This window comes from Theropithecus gelada, chromosome 20 (assembly GCF_003255815.1).
Source record: "Theropithecus gelada isolate Dixy chromosome 20, Tgel_1.0, whole genome shotgun sequence".
Lineage (NCBI taxonomy): Eukaryota > Metazoa > Chordata > Mammalia > Primates > Cercopithecidae > Theropithecus > Theropithecus gelada.
In genome coordinates, this window is record NC_037688.1 from 55,690,559 (window position 1) to 55,715,558 (window position 25,000).

Genomic DNA, 25,000 nt, shown 5'->3' on the forward strand with positions numbered 1-25,000 from the left:
ACAGCCAGGATATTGGCCGGGGACTAGGCCGTGAGTTCAGCTGTACACTGAGTCCCTGATCCTGATTATAGACTGAACTCAAATCCTATATCTGACTCTGGTTAAAGATGGAGACAGAGCCCTTGACCCTGGAAAAAGCCCTAACCCTGGTCCCAGATATGGCCTCGGACCTAATTTTATCCAGCCCTGATCCTAGTTACAAACTGAGCTCCAATCCCACCATCACACTGAGCCTCTTCCTGGCCCCAAGCAAGGGTGCATCCCAGCCACCCATTAAGCACTGACTCTCTTTGCACCACCTTCCTCAGCCATCTGGTAAACCATAAGGGAGTCAGATGACTCAAAACCCTGAGTCCCCTAGGGTGGGCAATCCCCTTACCTGGCCATCCATCTTTGGAAGGACAGTAGACCCTAGGATGGTGGTGGCAGAGCCGAGAATCAGGAGGGGATTTGGGACTCTGGGATCAACCAGTGAATAGGGCTGGATGGCTCACCCAAGCATGGGGCACTGAGGGCAGAGCTGGCCGTGGGAGCTTAGCAGTGAGTCTGGAGCTTGGGTGTCCTGAAACCCCAGCTTCCCGTCACCCCCCATCATACCTCCCACCCCCTCCGGGAAGGGAAATTACATTTCCCCATTTTAGCAAGGGGTGGCGAGAGGGAAGAGTGAGTGAACACAAAGCTGAAAGTACAAGCAGGACGGAAAGTGAAACCGGGCACAGCCCCCAGTATAAGACCCCCCCTACCCAGGAGATGGCTGACCAAAGAGGCCGGGCCCCGCCATGGGCCAGACGGCAGGCAACCTTGGCTGGCGTGAGTTTGAAGCCAGGGATGGGGGGCTTGGTTGAGTTTGGGCAGAGGATGGACGAGCTTGGCTGGTGCATGGGGTCGAGAGCTGAGAGCAGCAACTTGGCCAAGACTGAGGGTTTGGCTGGCTGCTGGATGGCAGGGGAGGCTGGAGTGACTGGCTGGGGGCCTGGGGCAGTGGGGTGGTGTTTTGACCCAGGGCTGGGCAGAGGATGGGAAGGAAGCCTTGGCTAGCAGGAATGGGGAGGGTTGGACCAGTGATTTGACAAGGACCAGGTCTAGACAGATAAATGAAGAGTTTGAGTGAATAAGCAGAAGCCAAACAGCTTGGCTAAGACTGAGAATGGGGCCGGCTGAAGGAAGAACAGAACAAGTGCTGGCACAAGTGGGGCGCTGGGACCAAGATGTCAGCAGCCTCACTGGGTCAAAGGTCTTTAGTCTGATGTTAGAAGGAGGTCCAATCTGTGGCTGGTGGCTGCAGAACTCAGGGGCTAGAACCAAAGCAGTAGGCAGAGGAGAAGGTAACATGCTACATAGGGCAGGTAGGGACCAAAGGCTGGAAGATGGAGACAGAACCTTCAAAGGCCAGAGCCAATGACCCAGGATCGGCTGCAGAGGGTAAGGAGGGGGTCTGGGGGCTCCAGAGCTCAGGTCGGAGATGGCACAGCTCACTTATGGTTGGGCTTGATCCACCAGGGCCTGGGGGCACCACCCTGTCCCCAACATTGAGCTAGGAAGAACCCCACTCTGCCTTAAGTCTCCAGGATGTCAGAGGGTCCGAGTGGCCCCCAAGCCAGGGAGTCTGAATGCCAGAGATCTTAGGTTAGGCAATGCCCACCACATCTAGAAGTCCATGAGGGAGTAGACGTCCCTAAAAGCTCCCCTTCACCTTTATCGGGATATTTCGAAGAGCAGAGCTCAGGGATTAGAGATTGAGAGAGGACAGGGAAGAGGCAGGGAGAGTAGGGAGAGTAGGGAGAGTAGGATGGACTTCGGGCCAGTTTTGGTTTGTGTTTCGAGGAGAATTGTGTAACTCTTGTGCTTGCTAGATTTCCTCTCCCTGAGGGGGAAATTGATGAATACTGCCCTCTTCCTAGAGCGCCCATCCGCTGCCCCTCTTTCCAGGAAAACACAGGTCAGGAAGCACACTCGGAATTCAGCCATTCTGGGCTGGGCGCAGTGGCTGATGTCTGTAATCCCAGCACTTTGGGAGGCCAAGGCAGGTGGATCACCTGAGGTCAGAAGTTGGAGACCAGCCTGGCCAACATGGCAAAACCCCTCTCTACTAAAGATAATAAAAATTAGCCCGGCGTGGTGGCGCATGGCTGTAATTCCAGCTACTCAGGAGGCTGAGGCAGGAGAATTGCTTTAACCCAGGAGATGAAGGTTGCAGTGAGCAAAGATCGCGCCACTGCACTCCAGCCTGGGTAACAGAGTGAGACTCTGTCTTAAAAAAAAAAAAAGCTCCCACACTGTGGATTCGCCCCAGGCAGGTTACCCTGCCAGGATCCACCTGCCGTGATGGAAACTGGACCAACCTGTCCTTTTGATTCCCTGGGATAGAGCCTCTGGCATTGCTAACCCATCCCTGGGGACCTCATGGCCAGTTCAAGCCATCAGAGCCGCTTGACTGAGCCCAAAGAATCCTTGGCAGAACATGGTGTGCCCACTCCTGGGGCAGGTGTCTGCCTCCCTCTGGGGAAAACCCATGGGCCCTGCATTTGGAAAAATCTGGAATCCAGTCCTGGTTTCCCACCTTCTGGCTATTTGACCTTGGGCAAGTCAACCTCACTGAGCCTCATCTGCAAAATGGGGAGAACAATAGCACTGAGGCTGCCACATGTGGTTGTGCAGGTTGCTCACTGAAAAAGGCATTTGGCCAAGGGAGTTTATGGGGGTCAAAAATCCAGCCTCTGTCCCGGCACAGTGACTCATGCCTGTGATCCCAGCAGTTTGGGAGGCTGAGGCGGGAGGATCTCTTGAGGCCAGGAGTTCAAGACCAGCCTGGGCAATGTAGTGAGACCCTGTCTCTACAAAACAATAGAAACAGTTAGGCACAGTGGTGTGTCCCTTTGGTCCCAGTTGCTCGGGAAGCTGAGGCAAAAGGATCACTTGAGCCCAGGAGTTCAAGGCTACAGTGAGCTGTGATCAAATCACTATACTCCAGCCTGGGTGATAGAACAGAACTCTGTTTCAAAAGAAAAAAAAAAAAAAAAAAACAGGATCAGGCTTCTGGTCTTTTTGCAAAAGTGGGCACTCCATACAGAGATGCCATATGGGGACCATGCTGGCTGCATCGTGGGGTTTTGTTTTGTTTTGTTTTGTTTTGTTGAGACGGAGTCTGGCTCTGTTGCCCAGGCTGGAGTGCAGTGGTGTTATATCAGCTCACTGTAGCCTCTGCTTCCCGGGTTCAAGCGATTCTCCTGCCTCAACCTCCTGAGTAGCTGGGATTACAGGCATGCACCACCATGCCTGACTAATTTTTGTATATTTAGTAGAAACAGGGTTTTGCTATGTTGGCCAGGCTGGTCTTGAACTCCTGGCCTCAGGTGATCCGCCCGCCTCAGTCTCCCAAATTGTTGGGATTACAGGCATGAGTTACCGCACCTGGCCTCCACTGTGGTTTTGAGGAGGCAGAGGAATGATGATGGTGAAAGTGGCTGCACTATGCTCACAGCTAGCACAGGCTCAGAAAAGGCATGTTCCGTTCCTTCTCCCGAGTTCTCAAGCTCTCTCCCTGTCTCGCTCACCCTCTCCCCACCTCTCCAGGGCTCAGCCTGTTGCTGCTTCCCTTGCTCCTGGTTCAAGCTGGTGTCTGGGGATTCCCAAGGCCCCCAGGGAGGCCCCAGCTGAGCGTGCAGAAGCTGCAGAGGGAGTTCACGGTCAGCCTGCATCTCGCCAGGAAGCTGCTCTCCGAGGTTCGGGGCCAGGCCCACCGCTTTGTAAGTCCCCATAATGCAGCTGGTGCTGGGGACGGGCAGACCCCCAATCCCTTCTGGCCCCCACTAACAGACCTTGCCCCCCAGGCGGAATCTCACCTGCCAGGAGTGAACCTGGACCTCCTGCCCCTGGGAGAGCAGTTCCCTGATGTTTCCCTGACCTTCCAGACCTGGCGCCGCCTCTCTGTGAGTGAGGGCTGGTGGAATGGGGCGGGTAGCTTGTGATAGACTGGGGCCAGGGTGCAAGATGAGGCTGGAGATTGAGCTGGAGATGCATTGGGGATAGAACCTGGATGATGTTGAATATGTCATTGGACATAAAGATGACAGGCACGGTGACTCACACCTATAAACCCAGCACTTTGGGAGGCCAAGGTGGAAGGACTGCATGAGGCCAGGAGTTCAAGACTAGCCTGGGCAACATAGCGAGACTTTGTCTCTACAAAAGAATTTAAGAGTTAGCCAGGCATGGTGGTACACACCTTTGGTCCCAGCTACTCAGGAGGCTGACATGGGAGGATTGCTTGGGCTCAGGAGTTGGAGGCTGCAGTGAGTTATAATCCTGGACTCCAGGATGGAGGACAGAGGGAGACCCTGTCTCAGAAAAATAAATAAACTGCCAGGCATGGCGCTTCATGCCTATAATCCCGGCACTTTGGGAGGCCGAGGAGGGCGGATCACCTGAGATCAGGAGTTCAAGACCAGCCTGACCAACATGGAGAAACCCTGTCTCTACTAAAAATACCAAATTAGCCAGGTATGGTGGTGTGTGCCTGAAATCCCAGCTACTCAGGAGGCTGAAGAGGGAGAATTGCTTGAACCCAGGAGGCAGAGGTTGCAGTGAGATGAGATCGCGCCACTGCACTCCAGCCTGGGCAACAGAGCAAGACTCCATCTCAAAACAAACAAACAAACAAACAAACAATAAAGATGAAGCTGGAATAAGGAAGTGGGGTTAGGAAGAGGTAAGAGTGGAGCTGGGCATGGAATGCGGCAGGCAGGGGACTGGCATGAGACTGGAGAGAGATCACAGCGGCATGGATGGTGGGTGGAGGTGGCACTGGGGGTGAGAATGCGGATAGCTAGAGATGAGAAGGTTGGAGATGAGGGTGAACGTTAAGCAGGGGATGGAGAAGGGATGGGAGTTGCTGGTGGGGAAAGGAATGGATGGGGTTGGGAATGAGGTTGGAGATGGGATGGAAAAATTGAAAGAGTGAGTCTGGGCACATGGAGGAAGGACGGAGTTGGGGTTAGAAATGGGAATGGGGCTGAAGATGGGATGGAAACGCGTGGGCAGGAGGTATGATGGGGTGGTGAAGGAGAGAAGGGAACAGGGCTGCAGAAGGAGAGTGCTTCAGGGACTGAGAGGGGTGGGTTAGAGAAGATCATGGGCATGGGAGTGAAAGGGAGGCTGGGAAAGGAGATGGGGCAAATGTCCCAGACAGTGGAGATGGAAGGAATGGAGACGGAGCTGGGCTGAGGTGGGGAAGAGCTATGGGGATAGACTGGAGGCTGGAGTGTGGAATGGGAAGGAGACCTGGATAGGGAGGGGGTGGGTGTGACATGTCCATCCTTGGCCTGTGGGCCTTTCCTGACCATCTGCCTTCCCTTCAGGACCTGGAGCGTCTCTGCTTCCTCTCCACCACGCTTCAGCCCTTCCGTGCCCTGCTGGGAGGGCTGGGGACCCAGGGCCGCTGGACCAACACGGAGAGGATGCAGCTGTGGGCCATGAGGATGGACCTCCGCGATCTGCAGCGGCACCTGCGCTTCCAGGTAAAGCCCGGCCACCCCAGACCACGTGGGAAGGAAGACTCGCTGGCTTATCCAGTGATCCCATGCTCTGAGTGTGTGTGAGTGTGAGAGTGTGAGCATAAATGTGACTGTGTGGGTCCAACAGTGTGAGAGTGTGACTTATATATGAGTGTGAGTGTGTGGGTCTGTGAGTGTGAGAGTGTGTGACTGTGAGAGTGTGGGTGTGACAGTGAGTGTGAGTGGGTCTGTATGAGTGTGAGCATGACTGTGTGTGGGTCCGTGAGTGTGTGACTGTGAGAGTGTGTGAGTGTGTGGGTCTGTGAGTGTGAGAGTGTGTGGGTGTGACTGTGTGTGTGGGTCTGTATGAGTGTGAGCGTGACTGTGAGTGTGTGGGTCCGTGAGTATGTGTGTGACAGTGAGAGTGTGTGTGTGGGTCTGTGAGTGTAAGAGTGTGTGGGTGTGACTGTGGGGGGGTCTGTATGAATGTGAGCGTGACTGTGTGTGTGTGAGTCCATGAGTGTGAGTGTGTGAGTGTGTAGGTCTGTGTGAGTATATGTGACTGTGAGAGTATATGGGTGTGAGTGTGTGGAGGGGTCTGTATGAATATGACTGTGACTGTGTACGTGGGTCCATTAGTGTGTGTGTGACTGTGTGTGGGTCTGTGAGTGTGACAGTGTGTGGGCATGACTGTGTGTGGGTCTGTATGAGTGTGAGTGTGACTGTGAGTGTGTGGGTCCATGAGTGTGAGAGTGTGTGTGTGGGTCTGTGAGTGTGAGCATGGGTGTGACTGTATGTGGGTCTGTATGAGTGTGAGCATGACTGTGTGTGTGTGGGTCTGTGTGAGTGTGAGTGTGACTGTGTGTATGTGAGTCTGTATGTGTGTGACTGTGAGTGTGTGAGTGTGTGGGTCTGTGTGAGAGTGTGTGGGTGTGACTGTGAGTGTGGGGGGGTCTATATGAGTGTGAGCGTGACTGTGTGTGAGTGTGTGGGTCCGTGAGTGTAAGAGTGTGTGAGTGTGTGAGTCTGTGAGTGTGAGAGTGTGTGAGTGTGTGGGTCTGTGAGTGTGAGAGTGTGTGAGTGTGTGGGTGGGTGTGTGAATGTGAGTGTTGTGTCAAAGTGAGGTGTGTGGGTGAGAGTTTGGGTATAGGTGTGTCAGTGTGTGAGGATGAGTGTGAGTGTGACTGTGTGGGTATGTGAACGAATTTTTTTTGTTCTGAGACTGAGTCTCACTCTGTCGCCCAGGCTGGAGTGCAGTGGCACGCTCAGTTCACTGTAACTTCTGCCTCCCTGGTTCAAGCAGTTATCCTGCCTCAGCCTCCTAACTAGCTAAGATTACAGGCATGCACCACCACGCCTGGCTAATTTTTTTTTATTTTTAGTTTCACCATGTTGGCCAGGCTGGTCTCGAACTCCTGACCTCGTGCTCTGCCCGCCTCGGCCTCCCAAAGTGCTGGGATTACAGGCGTGAGCCACTGTGCCCAGCCATGAATGTGTTTTGTGTGAATGTGACTGTATGGGAATGAGTGTGACTGCGTTGTGAGAATGAGTATGTGTGTGAGTGTGTTCGTGTGTGTGCGTGGGCGTGTGCAGCCACACCAGGCCCTGGTGCCGCCCCTCAATCTTGGCATTCTCCTGGGGCTCCATCTTGAACAGGAGGCCACTGGGCTGTGAGGTCACTCGGGGTTTGTCCTGAGCGCCCAGCACAGCGTCTGCCTCCTGTTTCCCTTCTCCCTGTGATTCTCTGATGTCACCCAGATCTTCCAGAACCTTTCAAAGGGAAATCAGAATTTCACACTTAATGAAATGAGAATAGAAAATGCAAGTAGCAGAGCCAGGCGTGGTGGCTCACGCCTGGAATCCCAGCACTTTGGGAGGCCAAGGCAGGTGGATTATTTGAGGTCAGGAGCTCAAGACCAGCCTGGCCAACAGGGTAAAACCCCATCTCCACTAAAAATACAAAAATTAGCCAGGCGTGGTGGTGGGCACCTGTAATCTCAATGACTCGGGAGGCTGAGGTAGGAGAGAATTGCTTAAACTGAGGAGACAGAGGTTGCAGTGAGCCGTGATCGCTTCACTGCATTCCAGCCTGGGCGGCAGAGCGGGACTCCAAGAAAGGAAGACAGAGAGACAGAGAGAGAGAGAGAGAGAGAGAGAGAGAGAAAGGAAGGGCAAGCAGCAGGGAATCTGAGCTATGTCACCCTCTGCCTGTTGCTGACCCAACCCAAGAGCAACCTTAACAGCAGAAACTTCCTGAACCCACCCCTCGGGGCAGTCCTTGGGGTGATCTAGCTCTGTGAGCATCCTCTTGCTCCTTGACTTCCATTTTCTCGAACTGAAAGATGAGGTGAGACGCGTTAGCGGGTGACATCATGGAAGATCAAGTAGGGAATGTCCGGGGAAATCATGACCTTGTGGTCACTGATGTCATTAGAAGCCGCTGGGCACAAATAGGGAATGAGGATTCGCTCAGGTTCTCGGCCTGGCCCCTCCCTAACCCATGGCTTCTCCTCACAGGTGCTGGCTGCAGGATTCCACCTCCCAGAGGAGGAGAAGGAGGAAGAGGAGGAGGAGGAGGAGAGGAAGGGGCTGCTCCCAGGGGCACTGGGCAATGCCTCACAGGGGCCGGCGCAGGTGTCCTGGCCCCAACTCCTCTCCACCTACCGCCTGCTGCACTCCTTGGAGCTCGTCTTATCTCGGGCCGTGCGGGACTTGCTGCTGCTGTCCAAGGCCGGGCACTCAGTCTGGCCCTTGGGGTTCCCAACATTGGGCCCCCAGCCCTGATTGGGTGGCTTCTTAGCCCCCTGCCCTTCACCCTTTAGTACTTTAGGACTGGAGTCTTGGCATCAGGGCAGCCTCCGCATCATCAGCGTTGGACAAGGGAGGGCTCTTCCAGCCCCCTGCCCCAGGCCCTACCCAGTAACTGAAAGCCCCTCTGGTCCTTGCCAGCTATTTATTTCTTGGATATTTATTTATTGTTAGAGAGATGATGGTTTATTTATTGTCTCGGAGCCTGCTGGTCCTCCTTGGGCCGAGCCCCCATGCTGGGTGCCCAATAAAGCACTCTCATCCACCCCTGGCCTCCGCTTATCTTCTGGGAAGGGCTGCTGACACCCAGAGGGCAGGGCAGCCTGGAACGGGGTCAGCAACCTCTAGCCATCCTGAACCCCTCTCTGCTCCTACATTTTTGGGGTCCCTGGCCCATCTTCCCCTACTATGTCCTGCTCCGCCAGGCAGTTGCCATAGTAACCAGTGGCATCCTGAGGCCGAGCTACCGTTTTGGAAGCTCAAGGCAGCTCGTCTTTGATTCTGAGCAGTGCTCCTTAAGCCCCCCTAACCACCTTCCTTTGGCCTGGATGCGACTCCAGAGGTTTGTGTTACGCCTGCTCAGTTCTGAGGGTCTTGGTGCAGGGAGTTGGGCTGGGAAGCGGAAGTCAGAGAGGGAGGCCTATAAGGAGAATGATCGCTGTTCCCTCTCAGTCTTCCTTGCAGTCTTTATTTTTTTTATTTTGCTTTTAAAAGATGGGGGTCTTGCTATGTTGCCCAGGCTGGTCTCGAACTCCTGGTCTCAAGCGCTCCTCCCACCTTGGCCTCCCAAAGCTCTGGGGTGACAGGCATGAGCCCCCGTGCCCAGCCTCCATGCAGTCCAGATAGCTGACTCAGTCTGGAGAGGAACCAGGGCAGGCACCCTGAGACGTGGTCTCAGTGGAGTAGGTGGTCCACCAGCCTGTGTTGGAGAATCAGACTCCTTAAGTCAGGGTCTTCCCAGATGTCTGGTTTTGCCTGCTGCATGAATGATACATCAAGACGCTGAGGCCCAGAGGGTGGAGAGGATGTGTCCACGGTGGCAGAGGGAGCAGGGCTCAGTGGCGTCGGAGCGAGACTTCTGGCCCCCACTCAGGGCCTGGCTCCCAGAGCGCCGGGTTTCGGTCACTGGGGCTTAGGCCGGCCCAGACGGGCTTGCAGCTCCTGCATCATGCCGGGGTGCATGAGGTCAAACCTGAAGGCAGAAGTCAGGCCCATGAGAATGGGTTCCCAGGTGCCCACGGTCTCTTCCCCACCCCAGCCGAGTTGCCCTGTGCCTACCCATGTCCCAGGGGCCTTCTCCTGGCTGGCACCGGGGTCCCATCATGCCTCAGAGGGCTTGGCTCTGGGGGTTCCTCCGGCTGAAGGGGTCTCTGCTCAGGGGCCGACAGTTCCTCCTCAGGAGGATTGGGGGCTGGGGGCTCCTCCTGCTGCTCCAGGGCTGGAGTCCGACGAAAAGAAGGCCGGGAGCGACGTTGTGAGGAGCTTCTCGAGAGGTGCACGCGGCTCCTTGGGACAGAGACGTCTAGGAGGGACCCAGGGAGCGGGGCCTGTAGGAAAGGGAGCACAGAGGACCATGGGACCAGCTTCGGGATTCCACTCATTCCCCCCCAGACCCCACTAAGAGCCCTCACCTCACTCCAGCTGCTGGCAGCACCTCCTCTGGCACTGCCTGTGGCCTCAGCCGTCTTGGCTTCCCCGACTGACCCTGGCGCAGCTTCTGCAGGGGCCTGGTGTGTTGGCCACTCCTCCTGGCCCCTGACGTCTTCCAGGCTTTCTGGCTCAGTCTCCTTGGCCTCTGCCCTCCAGCCCCCGGTCACCATGAGACCCTCTGCATCAAGGTGCCTTGGTGCCTCTCCCTCAGGGTGGTGGTCCCCACGCCACCCCTCACTGTCTTCCCTCTGTTCTCTCTCCTGCCATCCGACAGCCTTTTCTTCCAACAGCATCCACTCTTCTAGAAGCCCTGCAGCCTCCACCATGGCTCCCATCCCGTCTGCCCTCGCTGTCTGGGAGCCCACGCGATCCAGCCCACAGCTGTCCTCTGCACCTGCAGATTCCTCTGCCTCTACCCGTCCTCCCCCAGGTCCTCCCTCCCTGGCCTCAAAAGCCTCTGCTTGGCCACCTCTGCCTGCCACCTCTTCCTCTGCTGAGCCCTCCAGGCCAAATTCCTGCCCACCTGCATGCTCTCCTGCTGCTGTCTCTTCCCTTTCTTTCAAGTCCCAGCCTTGCCCAAGCGCCCCTTCCAAAGCTTCACCAGCACCAGCAGCGCTGACGTCTGGGTCCACCTCACCCCCCATAACCTCAGCAGCCACAGTGCCAGTCTGTGCGTCCTCACGGTCCTGGAGGTCCACAGCCACCGCCTGCAGCCTCCAGCCTCTCCTGGGTGTTCTGTCAGCCTCCGCCTCCCCATCCTTGGTTTCTCTGGCATAGGCCTCTCCCAGTGACAGGCCAGGCCCTGCGTCTGCTCCTGTGCTTCCATCCAGATCCTGGTTCTCTGAGACAGACGCCTCTCCCTCCTCAATTCCACATCCCGTGTCCTGGGTTGTCGGCCCCTTCCCGCCTGCCTCTGGAACTTCTGATAGTTCAGACTCTTGGTCTCCTTCGGCCTCAGCCACCAGGATCTGGCCTCCCGCAGCCTCCTCCTCCCACTGCTCGCCATCGGCCGCATCCTCCTGGGTATTTCCTCTCTCCATGTCCCTTCTCGTGCGGTTTTCCCAGGCTCCTGGGAAGGCCTCGGAGGCCTCGAGCTTTACAGACTCCGCGTGCCTGGGACCTGCCTCCAGGCTCCTCTCCTGCTCCTCTTTGCTCCGGGCCAGAACTCCCTGGAGCTCCACCTCACCTGCCTCTCTTTCCTCTGGTTGCTTACTTGGGGTCTGGGCACCTCCCATCAGCTCAGGTCCCTGGCCTTTGGTGACCCTGTGTGTGAGGCCACCCCATTCCAACCCCAGTGGGTCGTAGCTAGTCTGGGCCGCCTCGCTCTCCTCCCCTGTGAGCTCCTCCTCAGGCCTGGCCTCTGGAGTTACCTCCAAGTCAGCAGTGCCTTCAGCCTCTCCATCTGAGCGCAGCTCAGCCGCTAGATCCCTGCCACTCCCTCTCTCCTCCTGGGCCTCCTCTGCCTGTACCAGCTCCTCCAGCCTGGCCCAGTCGGCCCTGATCTCCAAGTCCCATCTCATCTCAGCCTCCTTCCCACACAGGTCCGCCTGACCCTCAAAGCTCTCCCCTGCCTCCTGGCCTCCCACAGCCTCCCTCCCTGCTGTCTGGCTCTCAGCAGCCTCTTCTGTTCTCTCAGTGCCCAGGACCTGGGCCTGTTTGGGGAAAGGGCTCACCTCAGCCTCTCTCTCCTCATCCCCCTCCTCCTCTAGGACCCAGACTTTTCCAGTAGCCTCTAGGAGCCTTTCTCCTGGGACTGCTCCATATTCTGTCTGTCTGACTCCCGGGAGGTCAGCCTCCTCTTTGCCTGAGGTTGTCCAGGCCTCCTCCCCTCCTGAGGCTGTCCCGGCCTCCTCCTCCCTGGCCGGGGCTGTCCCAGCCTCCTCCCCGCCTGAGGCTGTCCCGGCCTCCTCCTCCCTGGCCGGGGCTGTCCCAGCCTCCTCCCCGCCTGAGGCTGTCTTGGCCTCCTCCTCACCTGAGATTGTCCTGGCTTCCTCCCCATCTAAAATTGTCCTCGCCTCTTCCCTGCTTGGGGTTGTTCTGGCCTCCTCTCTGCCTAAGATTCCCCAGTCCTCAGGCTCTGCCCCTGGGCCCCACGTCCCCCATGCCCTAGTGCTTTCACAGGCCTTCTCCACCACCACCACCTCTTCTCCTTTCCCAGCCCCTTCGGCCCCAGGCTCCTCAGTTTCCCCTGCATCTGCCTTCCTGACCCCCTGCTCCGTCTCCCGGTTGTCCCCCGCCGCCTTTGGCCCGCCAGCACCAGCCTTCCCCTCTGGCTCCCCGTGCCAGGTCCACTCTGACTCCGCCCCTCTGGCCATCCCTGGCTCTCTTGCCCTGACCTCTTCCTCCTCCTCCTCCTGTTCCCAGATTCTCAGCCTCTCCTCTCTGTTCACTTCCTGCTCATCGGGCTCCTGCCTCTCCTGGGCTTGGCCGCTCCTCTCTTGGCAAGCCCCAGACCCTGCCTTGGATTTCTTTCTGGCCTCCAAGGGGGCACTTGGCTCCTGGCACCTGGCAGCCTTGGCTGTCTCACCAGCCCCACTGTCCTGCCTCTCTGCTTGGGACCCATGGGAGCTGCCATCTCCCCAGCTCCAGGTCTGTTCCACAGCTGAGCTCCCCGCTTCACGTCTTCTGTCCTCTCCAGGCCCTCTCAGCCCTCCAGCCCCCTCATTTTGGCTGCCTCTAAGGCCCTCCAGGGCCTCCTGGGCTTCCTCCTCTACAATCTTCCCTGTCCTTCCCACGGCCACCGCCCCCAGTTCCTCAGCCGCCTGTGCCTCCCGCTCTACAGTGGGGACTGCATCTCCCAAGAGGTAGGAGACAAAGGTGCCAAGGGAATCCTAGGAAAAAAGAGGGAGGGGAGAGGCATTAAAGGGAGTCCCAGTCCTTTCCCTGGGGGTCCTGGCTGGAGGAGCCCAGGTTAAGGACCAGGGTACTGAGATCTGAGAGGAGAAGAGGATTTGCAGAAGGAGCCAGAAAGGGCATCGATTAGGGGTATGAGGACTCATGGGTGGAGGTGGGGCCTAAAATTCAGAAAAGATTAGGCCTGATCCTGAGAAAGCAATCTCCAGTCTGAGGACATCAGAAGGAGGAGGGGAAAGGTGAGGCCCCAGGGGAGGTGCCCGGAAGTAAGGCCCCAGGGAATGGGGTGCAAGTCTCTGGCAGCTGTCTGCCCCTCTCACCAGTGCCCCCCTCAAGGCCTGGTGCAGCCCAGGGAGGTGTAGCCGGAGGAAGTCCATCCTGTCTGTCTGTGTCTGTGTGTCCAGAAAGCTGATAATGACCGTCCCCACCCACCAAGACAAGCCAATCTTCCCGAGGACCAAAGGCACTTCCTCTTCCCCTGTGTCTCCCTGATGTGTCCCCACCCCAGGCCCTGCCCACGGCCCCTGATGCCCACAGCAGCCCCCACTGCAGCCCGGGAAATGGGTGTACATCACACAGGGGACTCAGGTGCACATTTGGAAATAAAGGGTAAGGGAGAGGCCAGAAAAGTCAAAGTGGGAGCAGGAGACCTTAGAACTGGGGAGGGGGAGAGGGAGGAGACATGCGGCAATAGCAGCTCAAGTGACTCAGGTCTTGTATGCGCACCTCAGCCATTTCCGTCTCCCCTACAAGCCACAGCCACTCTGCAAGAGGAAGCTGGGGTTTGTGGTTCCTGTTTTGCCTGGGAAGAAAGAGTAGCAGTGAAGAGGGGGCTGGTGGGAGCTCTGACACATTTCAGTGTCATTAATGCTTCCGCCAGGGGCGGAAGGGGCCGGATTGGTGGCTCTAGGGTGCATCCCCTCATCTATGATTAGCCTTGCAAAAGAGAACTTGGCTAAACTTTATATTGTGGCTATCTGTGTCTTCCTCCCACCTTCCTGTGACTTCCTTGATGGCAGATGCCATGTATGAAATGCTGCTGAATTTCTAGAGCCCTGCACGGTAGTAGGATTCCATTTTCCAGCAGTTGAGTGACCTGGGAGGCACGCTAGAGGGGGCACATTCTTTTTCTTTTCTTTTTTTTTTTTTTTGAGACAGTCTCACTCTGTCGCCCAGGCTGGAGTGTAGTGTCGAGATCTTGGCTCACCGCAACGCAACCTCTGCCTCCCTGGTTCAAGTGATTCTCCTGCCTCAGCCTCCCATGCCCGGCTAATTTTTGTATCTTTAGTACAGACAGGGTTTTGCCATTTGGCCAGGCTGGTCTCGAACTCCTGACCTCAGGTGATCTGCCCACCTTGGCCTCCCAAAGTGTTGGGATGATGGATGTGAGCCACCACGCCTAGACCAGAGGGCACATTTCAAACAGCATTCTGAAGGCCTGGTGGTGAGAAAGAGCGGATAGAGCTGGCACAGCCCATAGCAGAGATGAGGCCGAGGACAAGAAGAGAATGCAGGATGCCACTTTCCACCTAGAGGAAGGTAAGAATATGATTCCTTATTTGGAACTACATAAAGTGACCTTGCTCTACTTCTCTTCCCCATACCCTCCTTCTCCCCTCTCCAGCCCCACTTTCCTATTCCAATTAGGGCAATTGGATGAAATCACAGCATCGGAATCTTAGGCCTTAAAAACATTTAGTCTGGCCAGGTGCGGTGGCTCACGCCTGTAGTCCCAGCACTTTGGGAAGCCAAGGCGGATGGATTGCTTGAGCTCAGGAGTTTGAGGCCAGCCTGGGCAACGTGGCAAAATCCCGTCTCTACAAAAAATACAAAAATCAGCTGGGCATGGTGGTGCGCACCTGCTGTCCCAGCTACTCAGGAGGCTGAGGTGGGAGGATCGCCTGAGCCTGGGAGGTCAATGTTGCAGCAAACCAAGATCCTGCTGCTGCACTCCAGCCTGGGCAACAGAGCAAAACCCTGTCAAAAAAAAAAAAAAAAAAATCTGGTCTAAGCACCACCTTTGATGGAGGCAGGAATCCTGCAGCAGCCTGGAGCCAACCCAGTGGCCCTCTGGTGCTCTATTTCTTATCACTATACAGGTCTCTAAAGTCACCTTTATGTGTAACATTGTATGATCGTCAGCAATTTTCCAATTTTTTTCACACGTATATATGTGTCTCTTCCTTTCTTTTTTACTTTTTCTTTTTTTGAAAGAGGATCTTTTTTTGAGAGAGGATCTTTTTTTGAGAGACGATCTCACTCTGTCGCCCAGGCTGGAGTGCAAGTGGCATGATCATAGCTCACTGTAGCTTCACCTCCTAGGCACAAGTGATCCTCCCACCTCAGCCTCCAAAGTACCTGTGACTACAGGCATGCGCCACCACGCCCGGCTAATTTTTGTTTTATATGTATATATATTATACATATATATAGTTATATATATATTTGTACCTTGGTTTTCTCATCTGTAACACCAGGGGTTGAAGTGCTGTGATATTTTTTGGTTCTAGGATAATTTGGAAATAGGGATCTCTTAACATCTTGGATACTGCCAATAGATAATTCATGAAATCCCCTTAGATGGGTATTATGTTTATTTAGGTCTCTAAAACAATTTGTAAAGTCAACAGATGGGGATAAGAATGACCTGAAGCTAGTCGTCTTTGTTCGAAACCAGAAACACTCCTGCCTCAAAAAAAAAAAAAAAAAAACCCAAAAAGGGAGGAGTAGGCAGGTCCATATTTGTTTCTGGCAAGTGAGTGCTGAAGGAAAGGAACTGAAGCCTCCCACAGCCATAACTGGTCCTGGCAGGATACCGTCTCGGTCTTGAGCGCCACTGATCTAAGGTCATAGCTCTGCTTGCTGCTCCCACCCGCTCCAGTTTAAAACCTGCGGTTCCAAGGTTCTCCGGCCCCTCCCTTTCTCACGCTCCGAAGCCGAGAAGGCCCAAAGCGAAGATAGAGAGGACCCGGAAGTAGGGAAAACCTCTGAGCACGTGATGGGGGAACACGCGGGTGCTGTCACGTGATCCGACAGCCGGCCTCTGCAAAGTGCAGAATGTTCTGCTGCTCTTAAAGGTACAGGCCGCAGGGGCCCTGCTGTAGACGGGGTGGGGGCAGAGTGCGATGGGTGGGGCGTGGTGGGTCGTAGGGCGCTCGAGATGGAGCCCCCAGCTTCCTTGATGGATCGCGGGGCGCGAGTGCCCCAGACAAGCCGGAGCTGGGACCGGCAATCGGGCGTTGATCCTTGTCGCCTGTCGCAGACCCTCATCCCTCCCCTGGGAGCCCCTTTTGGACACTTTATGACCCTGGACCCTTGGGGGACCTGAACTTGATGCGATGGGAGGCTGTGCGGGCTCGCGGCGGCGCCGCCTTTCGGATTCCGAGGGTGAGTAATCCGGCCCACCCTCTTGGAGCGACCACCTCTGGCTCGCAGCCCACCTGAGGGGAGTGAGAGCTGACTCGGCCCCGGGAGGACACGCATGCGGCCGTCGTGCGCCAGAGAGTGGGTGGGGGTCATGCCCTCTTCTCGCTCTCCCAGGTGAGGAGACCGTCCGGGAGCCACGGCCCCCTCTATTGGACCATCAGGGCGCGCACTGGAAGAACGCGGTGGGCTTCTGGTGAGTGGCCTGAGAGTTCAGCAAGTGACAATGGCGTGGGAAGAAGGAAGTGACAGGAGGAAAGGGGGAAGAAGGAGTTAAGCTGCGCAAAGGAGCTGAACCCACAAATATTTACTGAATCCACTGGTTTGCCCGGGGGCAGCATGTAAAATTTCCAAACTTCACTCCTTATCACCTTCGGGATTTAGCCAGATCCTCATACCATCTGTAGGATTATTTACTTTTTTCCTTCAACCAATTCAGCCTTAAAGTTTTTTAATGCACATATCTTTTAAAAGAAAACTTTAAATCACGACTCCACATGGAAAACCAGCATTTTCCTAATGAACGTTTAAATAAATGCATCACTACTAAAACTTTTATTTTTTAAATTTATTTTATCTTATTCTTTTTCTTTCTGAGACAGGGTCTTGCTCTGTTGCTCAGGTTGGAATGCAGTGAAGCAATCACAGCTCACTGCAGCCTAGAACTCCTGGGCTCAAGTGATCCTCCCACCTCAGCCTCCAGGTAGCTGTGACTACAGGCGTGCACCACCTCACCTGGCTAATTTTTTAATTTTTTTATAGAGATGGGGTCTCACTATGGGACCTGGACTGGTCTCAAACTCGTGGCCTCAAGTGATCCTCCTACCTCAACCTTCCAAAGTACTGAGATTGCAAGCGTGAGCCACCATGCCGGGCCTGAACCTTTTTTTCATTTAATTTTATTTTTGAGACAGAGTCTCACTCTGTCACCCAGGCTAGAGAGCAGGGGCACGATCTCGGCTCACCAAAACCTCCGCCTCCCAGGTTCAAGCGATTCTCCTGTCTCAGCCCCCTGAATAGCTGGGATTACAGGCACGAGTCACCAGACACAGCTAATTTTTTGTATTTTTAGTAGAGATGGGATTTCACCATGCTGGTCAGGCTGGTCTGGAACTCCTGACCTTAGGTAATCCGCTTGCCTCCACCTCCCACAGTGCTGGGATTACAGGTGTGAGCCACCGTGCCCCGCCCTGAAACTTTTTAAAAGGTCATCCATATACCTTCTAAAATCATACAAATACCAAGCCTCCGGAAATACTTCTAGCATTAACCTAAACATTGAGGACTTGGATCCTCCACCCACTTCCGGACTGGGTTAGAAGTGGCTTCCCATGTACTGTTTGGAAGAGTCACTTAACCTCTCTGACCCTGGTTCCTCTACAGTCAAATGGGAAGAGTAGTATTGTAGTTCTACTTCAAAGTCTTGTGAAAAGGCCCCTAATGAAATCTCTGGCACCGGACCCAGATTCCCTCCCATCACTGAGTGCAACTCTGGGAGATGAGAGTAAACAAACAGAACCCTTCCTGAATCCTAAAGGCCTTTGGTCTTATCTTGTTTTGATCCATATAGCATTCTGTGGGGGGGGATAGTCAGGAGATAAATTTGTATCCCTATTTTGCACATGAGTAGACTGAGACTACTAAACAGCAGACTTGGGGCTTGAACACAGTCCTTTTGGTTTCGAGCCCCAGGATTTTTTTTTTGAGATAGAGTCTCAAAAAAGCAGAATCTTGGCTTACTACAACCTCCGCCTCCCAATTCAGGCGATTCTTGTGCCTCACCCTCTGAAGTAGCTGGGATTACAGGCGTGAGCCACCACACCCAACTGATTTTTGTATTTCCGGTAGAGACGGGATTTTGTCATGTTGGCTAGGATGATCTCGAACTCCTGGCCTCAAGTGATCTACCGGCCTCAGCCTCCCAAAGTGCTGGGATTACAGGTGTGAGCCACCGCGCCCGACTTCCCCAGGATTTTTTTTTTTTTTTTTTTTTTACTGTACTGCAGTGCATCAGAGGATGAGAAATGCCCCAGGAACTGAGTCACAGTGGGAGCTCAGAGGAGAGAGTGGTCATGGAGAGCTTCTGGGAGAGGCCTGGGAGGCTGGAAGTGAATCCAACTCTGTGATCCCAAAGCCCCTATTTCTTCCTCTTTTTTTTCTTTTCTTTTTTTTTTTTTTTGAGATGGAGTCTCACTCTTGTAACCCAGACTGGAGTGCAATGGTGCAATCTCGGCTCACCGCAAACTCTGCCTTTCAGGTTCAAGTGGTTCTCCTGCCGCAGCCTCCCGAGTAGCTAGGATTACAGGCATGTGCCACTTCTCCCGGCTAATTTCATATTTTTTAGTAGAGACGGGGTTTCTCCATGTTGGTCAGGCTGGTCTCAAACTCCCGACCTCAGGTGATCCGCCTACCTTGGCCCCTCAAAGTGCTGGGATTACAGGTGTGAGCCACCGTACCCGGCCTCTTCCTTTTTATTTTTTATTTTTGTAACAGGGTCTTGCTCTGTCACCCAGGCTGGAGTGCAGTGGCATGATCACAGTTCACTGCAGCCTCTAACTCCTGGACTCAAGCAATCCTCCACCTCAGCCGCCCAAGTAGCTGGGACTACAGTTTGAGCCACCACACCTGGCTAATTTTTTAATTTTTTGTAGAGATGGGGGTCTCACTGTCTTGCCCAAGCACCAAAGCCTGTATTTCTGACCCCAACACTGAATGAAGATGGGATCTGGTGATAGAGGGAAAAAAAAAGAGGGAGCTGATTGAAGGGCACAGGTAAGGGGAGGTTTGGCACAAAGGCTACAGATGGCTGCAGGATCAGGAGGGAGCTGAGACCTGTGCTGCGCCTTCCAGGCTGCTGGGCCTTTGCAACAACTTCTCTTATGTGGTGATGCTGAGTGCTGCCCATGACATCCTTAGCCACGAGAGGACATCAGGAAACCAGAGCCATGTAAGTGACTCTCTACCACCACTACCATGGTTAGTCCCTGTGGGAAGATGAGGGCGTGGGACAGAGGCCCCCTTGAAAAACTCATGGAATGGGGTGGCCAAGGGATGGCACAAGGTGGGGTAAAGTTTCCAGTCTCTGGCTGGGCACAGTGGCTCACACCCATAATCCCAGCAGTTTGGGAGGCTGAGGCAGGCAGATCACTTGAAGTCAGGAGTTCGAGACCAACCTGGCCAACATGGTGAAACTCCAACTCTACTAAAAATACAAAAACTAGCTGGGTGTGGTGGCACACACCTGTAGTCTGAGCTACTCAAGAGGCTGAGGCAGAAGAATTGCTTGAAGCCAGGAGGCAGCGGTTGCAATGAGCCAAGATCATACCACTGCACTCTAACTTGGGCAACAGAGTGAGACTCCGTCTCAAAAAAAAAGAAAACTCTTGAATGTGTTATCTAAACAAAGTCCATTTACGGGGCCATCTGTGGCCTGTGGTCTAGTAGGGTGAGACTCATATGGAAACCCCCTCTTCATTGTGCATGCAGAGACACTGAGGTCCTGAGAGGTCAGTCACTGCCGACCCAAAGCCATCCTTCAATTGAAGGCAGAGCTGGGCTGGGAGCTGGCTCTGTGTGTCTATCCCTCTGCTTCCAGGGTGAAAGACATTGTTTTCTTCCATCAGGTGGACCCAGGCCCGGCGCCCATCCCCCACAACAGCTCATCACGATTTGACTGCAACTCTGTCTCTACGGCTGTGCGTACTAATCTCACCTGGTCCTCTCCTGACCCAGGGCCCCTGGGTCTATAGACCCCACTCCCAGCCCTTCACTACCCAACTGGGACTGTCATGATTAAAACCGTTGAGACCTGGGCTGGGCGCATTGGCTCACACTTGTAATCCCGGCACTTTGGGAGACCAAGGTGGGAGGATCACTTGAGCTTAGGAGTTTGAGACCAGCCTGGGCAGTATAGTGAGACCCCATCTTAAGGAAAAAGAAAAAAAAAAGGGTATATGTAATAATCGAGACCTTAATATAATTTCTGAGGCTGAGGCGGGCAGATCACTTGAGGCCAGGAGTTCAAGACCAGCCTGGCCAACATGGTGAAACCCCATCTGTACTAAAAATACAAAAATTAGCCAGGTGTGGTGGTGCATGCCTGTAATCCCAGCTACTTGGGAGGCTGAGGCAGGAGAGTCACTTGAACCCAGGAGGTGGAGGTTGTAGTGAGCTAAGATCGAGTCACTACACTCCAGCCTGGGTGGCAGAGTGAGACTCAGTCTCAAAAAAAAAAAAAAAGATATTTATATATATATTTCTGAGCCCTTTCTGTATGTAGCATATATTAGCTCGTTTAATCCACACAGCAGTCCTGTGAGCTAGGCGCTATGATATCCCCATTTTCCAGATGAGGAAACTGAAGCTGATAGAATATAAACTCTTGACACACAGCTAAGGAGTGGCAGGGCTGAGACTTGAACCCAGGTGTGCCTGACCCCAGAGCCTGTGTTTGTAGCAGGCCAGCTCCTACCTCTCCTTGGCCACGTGGTTGGGAGGGTTGTCCCCTGGAACCTCTGGGGTCTCACTCCTTTCTCCTGTCCCAGGCCGTGCTCCTGGCAGACATCCTCCCCACGCTCGTCATCAAATTGTTGGCTCCTCTTGGCCTTCACCTGCTGCCCTACAGGTCTGGGTGGGAGTAGCAGGAGGCAGGGCAGGCAGGAGCTGAGAATGGGGAGGCTGGGAGGGCTGAGATGCTGAGAGTAGAGACTGACCTTCCCTCTCTCTTCCGTTCTGGCCCCCTCAGCCCCCGGGTTCTTGTCAGTGGGATTTGTGCTGCTGGAAGCTTCGTCCTGGTTGCCTTTTCTCATTCTGTGGGGACCAGCCTGTGTGGTGAGTGTGCGGTTCTGTGTCAGATGGGGGTCCCTGAGGAACCGCATCAGAGCATTTGTGGGAAGAGTCTCCCCAGCCTCCCAGAGGAAAGAGATTCATTCTGTCACCGTCAGAAGCCTGCTAGGGCTATCAGCAGTAGGAGATGGGATACTGGGACAATTTGAAGGGGTAGGCAGTGGAGGAGATGGGAGAAAATGGATGAATTAGACGGAAATTGAGGTGAACAAAGTCAAGACTCTGTGATGGGTCAGGCACGTTGACTCATGCCTATAATCCCAGCATTTTGGAAAGCCGAGGCGGGCGGATCACCTGAGGTCAGGAGTTCGAAACCAGCCTGGCCAACATGGAGAAACCGTGTCTCTACCAAAAATACAAAAATTAGCTGGGTGTGGTGGCACGAGCCTGTAATCCCAGCTACTCAGGAGGCTGAGGCAGGAGAATCTCTTGAACCTGGGAGGCAGAGGTTGCAGTGAGCCGAGATCACGCCACTGTACTCCAGCCTGGGTGACAGGGCAAGACTCCATCTCCAAAAGGAAAAGAAAATAAAAAGAAAAAGACTGATGGAGGGGCAGAGCCATCAAGGGTGCATGTCTGCTCCTGGTCTGATAACTGGGTGGATGGAGGTGCCACTCTTCATGAAGGGACACACAGGGGAGGGGGACTCTGCTTCAGACCTGGAACCTGGCCTGTACGCGAGATCTGTTGGAGCCTCTATGAGGTGATATGGAGGAGGCCATGGCCAGACACCTTAGGGGCCTGGGCGATGTGGCAAGGCGAGGTGTTACCACCCCGTTGCTTGTCCTCCCCCCAGGTGTGGTCTTGGCTAGCATCTCATCAGGCCTTGGGGAGGTCACCTTCCTCTCCCTCACTGCCTTCTACCCCAGGTAAGCAGGTGGAGCAGGGAATGTGGGGAGAGGCTGTCATATGGTCGGCCTTGGTCCTCCTGAATGTTCCTGTGTTCTCCTTCCCAGGGCTGTGATCTCCTGGTGGTCCTCAGGGACTGGGGGAGCTGGGCTGCTGGGGGCCCTGTCCTACCTGGGCCTCACCCAGGCCGGCCTCTCCCCCCAGCAGACCCTGCTCTCCATGCTGGGTATCCCTGCCCTGCTGCTGGCCAGGTGAGCTGCCCTGAACTGGGAGGGAGAGGGGTCCAAGGAGAGAAAACTTGGCCATGGCCAGGCGTGGTGGCTCACGCCTGTAATCCCAGCACTTTGGGAGGCCAAGGAGGGCGGATCGCCTAAGGTCAGGAAACCAGCCTGGCCAACATGGTGAAACCCCGTCTCTACTAAAAATACAAAAATTAGCCAGGTGTGTTGGCGGGTGCCTGTAGTCCCAACTACTCAGGAGGCTGAGGCAGGAAGATTGCTTGAACCCTGGAGGCAGTGGTGGCAGTGAGCTGAGATCTCACCATTGCACTCCAGCCCGGGCGACAGTAAGACTGTCTCAGGAAAAAAAAAAGAAAGAAAACTTGATTATGATTGCAACCTTCAAGTCCCTACCTTGCTCTGAAGGGAGGTGGAATCTGGACTCTGATAGCCCCATGTGTGAGTCCTGGAGCTGCTACTTTTTAGCTGTGTGGTGTTGAACAAGTTACTCCACCCCTCTGAACCCTCAGTTTCCCCATATCTCAAATGGCAGTCATTCTTGCTTTCCTGGGAGGTGATGAGGGTAATGCATTCAGCACAGTGTGGTTCCCAAGGTGATTAGAAATAGGATGAGGGTGGACTTTGATTAGTTCTTTTTTTTTTGAGACAAAGTCTCGTTCTGTCACTCAGGCTGGAATGTAGTGGCTGGTGTGATCTCAGCTGACTGCAACTTCGGTCTCCCGGGCTCTAGTGATTCTCCTGCCTCAACCTCCCACGTAGCTGGGACCACAGGCCCATGCCACCATGCCTGGCTAATTTTTTATATTTTTAGTAGACACGGGTTTCACTGTGTTGGCCAGGCTGATCTTGAACTCCTGACCTCAAGTGATCCACCTGCATTGGCCTCCCATAATGCTGGGAATACAGGCGTGAGCCGCCGTGCCTGGCCTGATATAGTTCTTGTATTTTCATGCATATTAGGAAGCACTTTGGCCAGGCATGGTGGCGGGGTGAAACCCGTCTCTACTAAAAATACAAAAATTAGCCAGGCTTAGTGGCACTTGCCTATAGTCCCAGCTACTCGGGAGACTGAGGCAGAAGAATCGCCAGGAGGCAGAGGTTGCAGTGAGCCGAGATCATGCCACTGCACTCCAGGCTGGGCAACAGAGCGAGACTCATCTCAAAAAAAAAACAAAAAAAAAGGAAACACTTTGAACTAGCCAATCACGCCTGACCCTTCACAAGATTAGTGCTTAGGACAAGTCCAGGTAGAAAAAGTGAGTCCATTTAAAGGAAAATATTAAGTAAATATATATATATATATATATATATATATACAGGAGGAATGTGGATATGGCAAATAACATGAAGCCAGAACCTAAGTGACTAAAATCGAGGAAGTTCTGGCCTAGCACAGAGTGAACGTATAATTAATGGGAACTAGAGCAACCATTAGAATAATAATGGCCAGAAAACAGAACTGACTCGCTTGATATGAGCCAGCAGTCCAAATGAGGGCCTGCTGAGCATAGTGGCTCATGGCTGTAATCCCAGTGCTTTAATAGACTGAACCTGGAGGACCACTAGAGGTGAGAAATTTGAGACCAGCCTGGGCAGCATAGCGAGATTCCATTTATACAAAAAATGGAAAATATGAGGCGGGCTTAGTGGCAAATGCCTGTAGTCCCAGCTACTTGGGAGGCTGAGGCAGGAGGATTGCTTGAGCCTGGGAGGTCGAGACTGCAGTGAGCTATGATTGCACCACTGCATTCCAGCCTGGGTGATGGAGAAAGACCCTGTCTCTGAAAAAAAATCACAACAAAACAAAGGCCCATGAATAGGAACAACAAGGAGATAAATTCAGCTCCAAAGAAGGAAGCCTTTGTCTACAATTGGGGCTCTCCAGCACACTGTAGGCACCTTAGAGGCAGTGAGCTACCCATCTTTGGAAGTGTTCAAAGGTAGAGGTGTTCCCTGGGAAAAGAGTGGCCTAGACAGTCCCTGGGGACCTTCCCAGCCAGTAGGGTTCTCTGACCCTGCCTTCATCCTACTCCTAGCTATTTCTTGTTGCTCACATCTCCTGAGGCCCAGGACCCTGGAGGGGAAGAAGAGGCGGAGAGCTCAGCCCGGCAGCCCCTCATAAGAACCGAGGCCCCGGAGTCGAAGCCAGGTAGGAGACACCCTTAGAGAGGTCACTTTCTCTCTGGGTTTGGCCTTTTCCTCTCTGCAGTGGACACAGTTATGAGGGGAAAGAGAGTGAGTGTACTGGTTATGGGAAAAGCCTTTGTCTATTTGAGAAATACTTGTTGAGGCCCAGCACAGAGGCTCACGCCTATAATATCCCAGCACTTTGGGAGGCTGAGGCAGGAGGATCTCTTGAGCTCAGGAGTTTGAGTCCAGCTTGGGCAACAGAGCAAGACCCTGTCATAAAAAAGAAAAGAAAGAAAGAAAAGAAAGGGAGGGATGGAGAGGTATTAATTGAGTACTTACCATGTGCCAGGCATTCCAATCACAAGTGCTGAGGTCCTGCGGTGGGGATAAGCTGGGATGTTCTAGCTCAAGTGATCCTTTGGAAGTGTTCAAAGGGATAAGCTTGAACCAGGAGGCGGAGGTTGCAGTGAGTCGAGATCGCACCACTGCACTCCTGCCTGGGCAACTGAGTGAGACTCTGTCTCAAAAAATAAAAACAATTTAAAAAGAGACATGAAGAGGTCTCACCTGGTGAGCTGTTTTTTTTTCATCATGGTAAAAAGTATGTATATTACTCGAAGTTTACCATTTTATTATTTTTTTATCTTATTTTATTTTTTTGAGACGGAGTTTCACTCTTTTTTTTTTTTTTTTTTTTGAAAGGGGTCCCCC

General features: G+C 53.9%; 3 protein-coding genes across 8 annotated transcripts in view; 2 read left to right on the plus strand and 1 right to left on the minus strand.

Moving 5' to 3' along the window:
• The first annotated feature begins 762 nt into the window (after positions 1-762).
• Positions 763-8,565, plus strand: IL27 (interleukin 27). Of its 2 annotated transcripts, XM_025371252.1 has the most exons (5): positions 763-810; positions 3,574-3,746; positions 3,831-3,929; positions 5,358-5,516; positions 8,010-8,565. In XM_025371252.1, the coding sequence occupies exons 1-5, from the start codon at positions 780-782 to the stop codon at positions 8,274-8,276; spliced, it is 729 nt and encodes a 242-aa protein (XP_025227037.1). In that variant the 5' UTR covers positions 763-779; the 3' UTR covers positions 8,277-8,565. The 2 variants fall into 2 exon arrangements, with proteins under 2 accessions (XP_025227037.1, XP_025227036.1); XM_025371251.1 differs by lacking the exon at positions 763-810 and having other exon boundaries at positions 3,504-3,746; positions 8,010-8,559.
• Positions 8,566-8,955: 390 nt separating this feature from the next.
• On the minus strand, positions 8,956-13,207 carry APOBR (apolipoprotein B receptor). Its single transcript, XM_025370037.1, has 4 exons — positions 13,124-13,207; positions 9,932-12,781; positions 9,579-9,847; positions 8,956-9,492 (listed from the first exon to the last, which is right to left on the minus strand). The coding sequence occupies exons 1-4, from the start codon at positions 13,178-13,180 to the stop codon at positions 9,423-9,425; spliced, it is 3,246 nt and encodes a 1,081-aa protein (XP_025225822.1). The 5' UTR covers positions 13,181-13,207; the 3' UTR covers positions 8,956-9,422.
• Positions 13,208-15,095: 1,888 nt separating this feature from the next.
• The window catches only part of CLN3 (CLN3, battenin), a 16,059-nt gene continuing 6,154 nt past the window's right edge, over positions 15,096-25,000 (plus strand). Inside the window, exons 1-11 of one of the 5 annotated variants that reach the window (XM_025370038.1) lie at positions 15,096-15,157; positions 15,685-15,880; positions 16,066-16,190; positions 16,344-16,422; positions 19,077-19,173; positions 19,850-19,921; positions 20,771-20,850; positions 20,971-21,056; positions 21,868-21,940; positions 22,028-22,171; positions 24,196-24,308. In XM_025370038.1, coding sequence (XP_025225823.1) covers positions 16,142-16,190; positions 16,344-16,422; positions 19,077-19,173; positions 19,850-19,921; positions 20,771-20,850; positions 20,971-21,056; positions 21,868-21,940; positions 22,028-22,171; positions 24,196-24,308 — 793 coding nt within the window. In that variant the 5' untranslated portion in view covers positions 15,096-15,157; positions 15,685-15,880; positions 16,066-16,141. Of the gene's footprint in view, positions 15,158-15,597; positions 16,191-16,343; positions 16,423-19,076; positions 19,174-19,849; positions 19,922-20,770; positions 20,851-20,970; positions 21,057-21,867; positions 21,941-22,027; positions 22,172-24,195; positions 24,309-25,000 lie in introns of those variants that run through there. The other 4 variants (XM_025370042.1, XM_025370039.1, XM_025370041.1 and 1 more) reach the window with 4 other exon arrangements.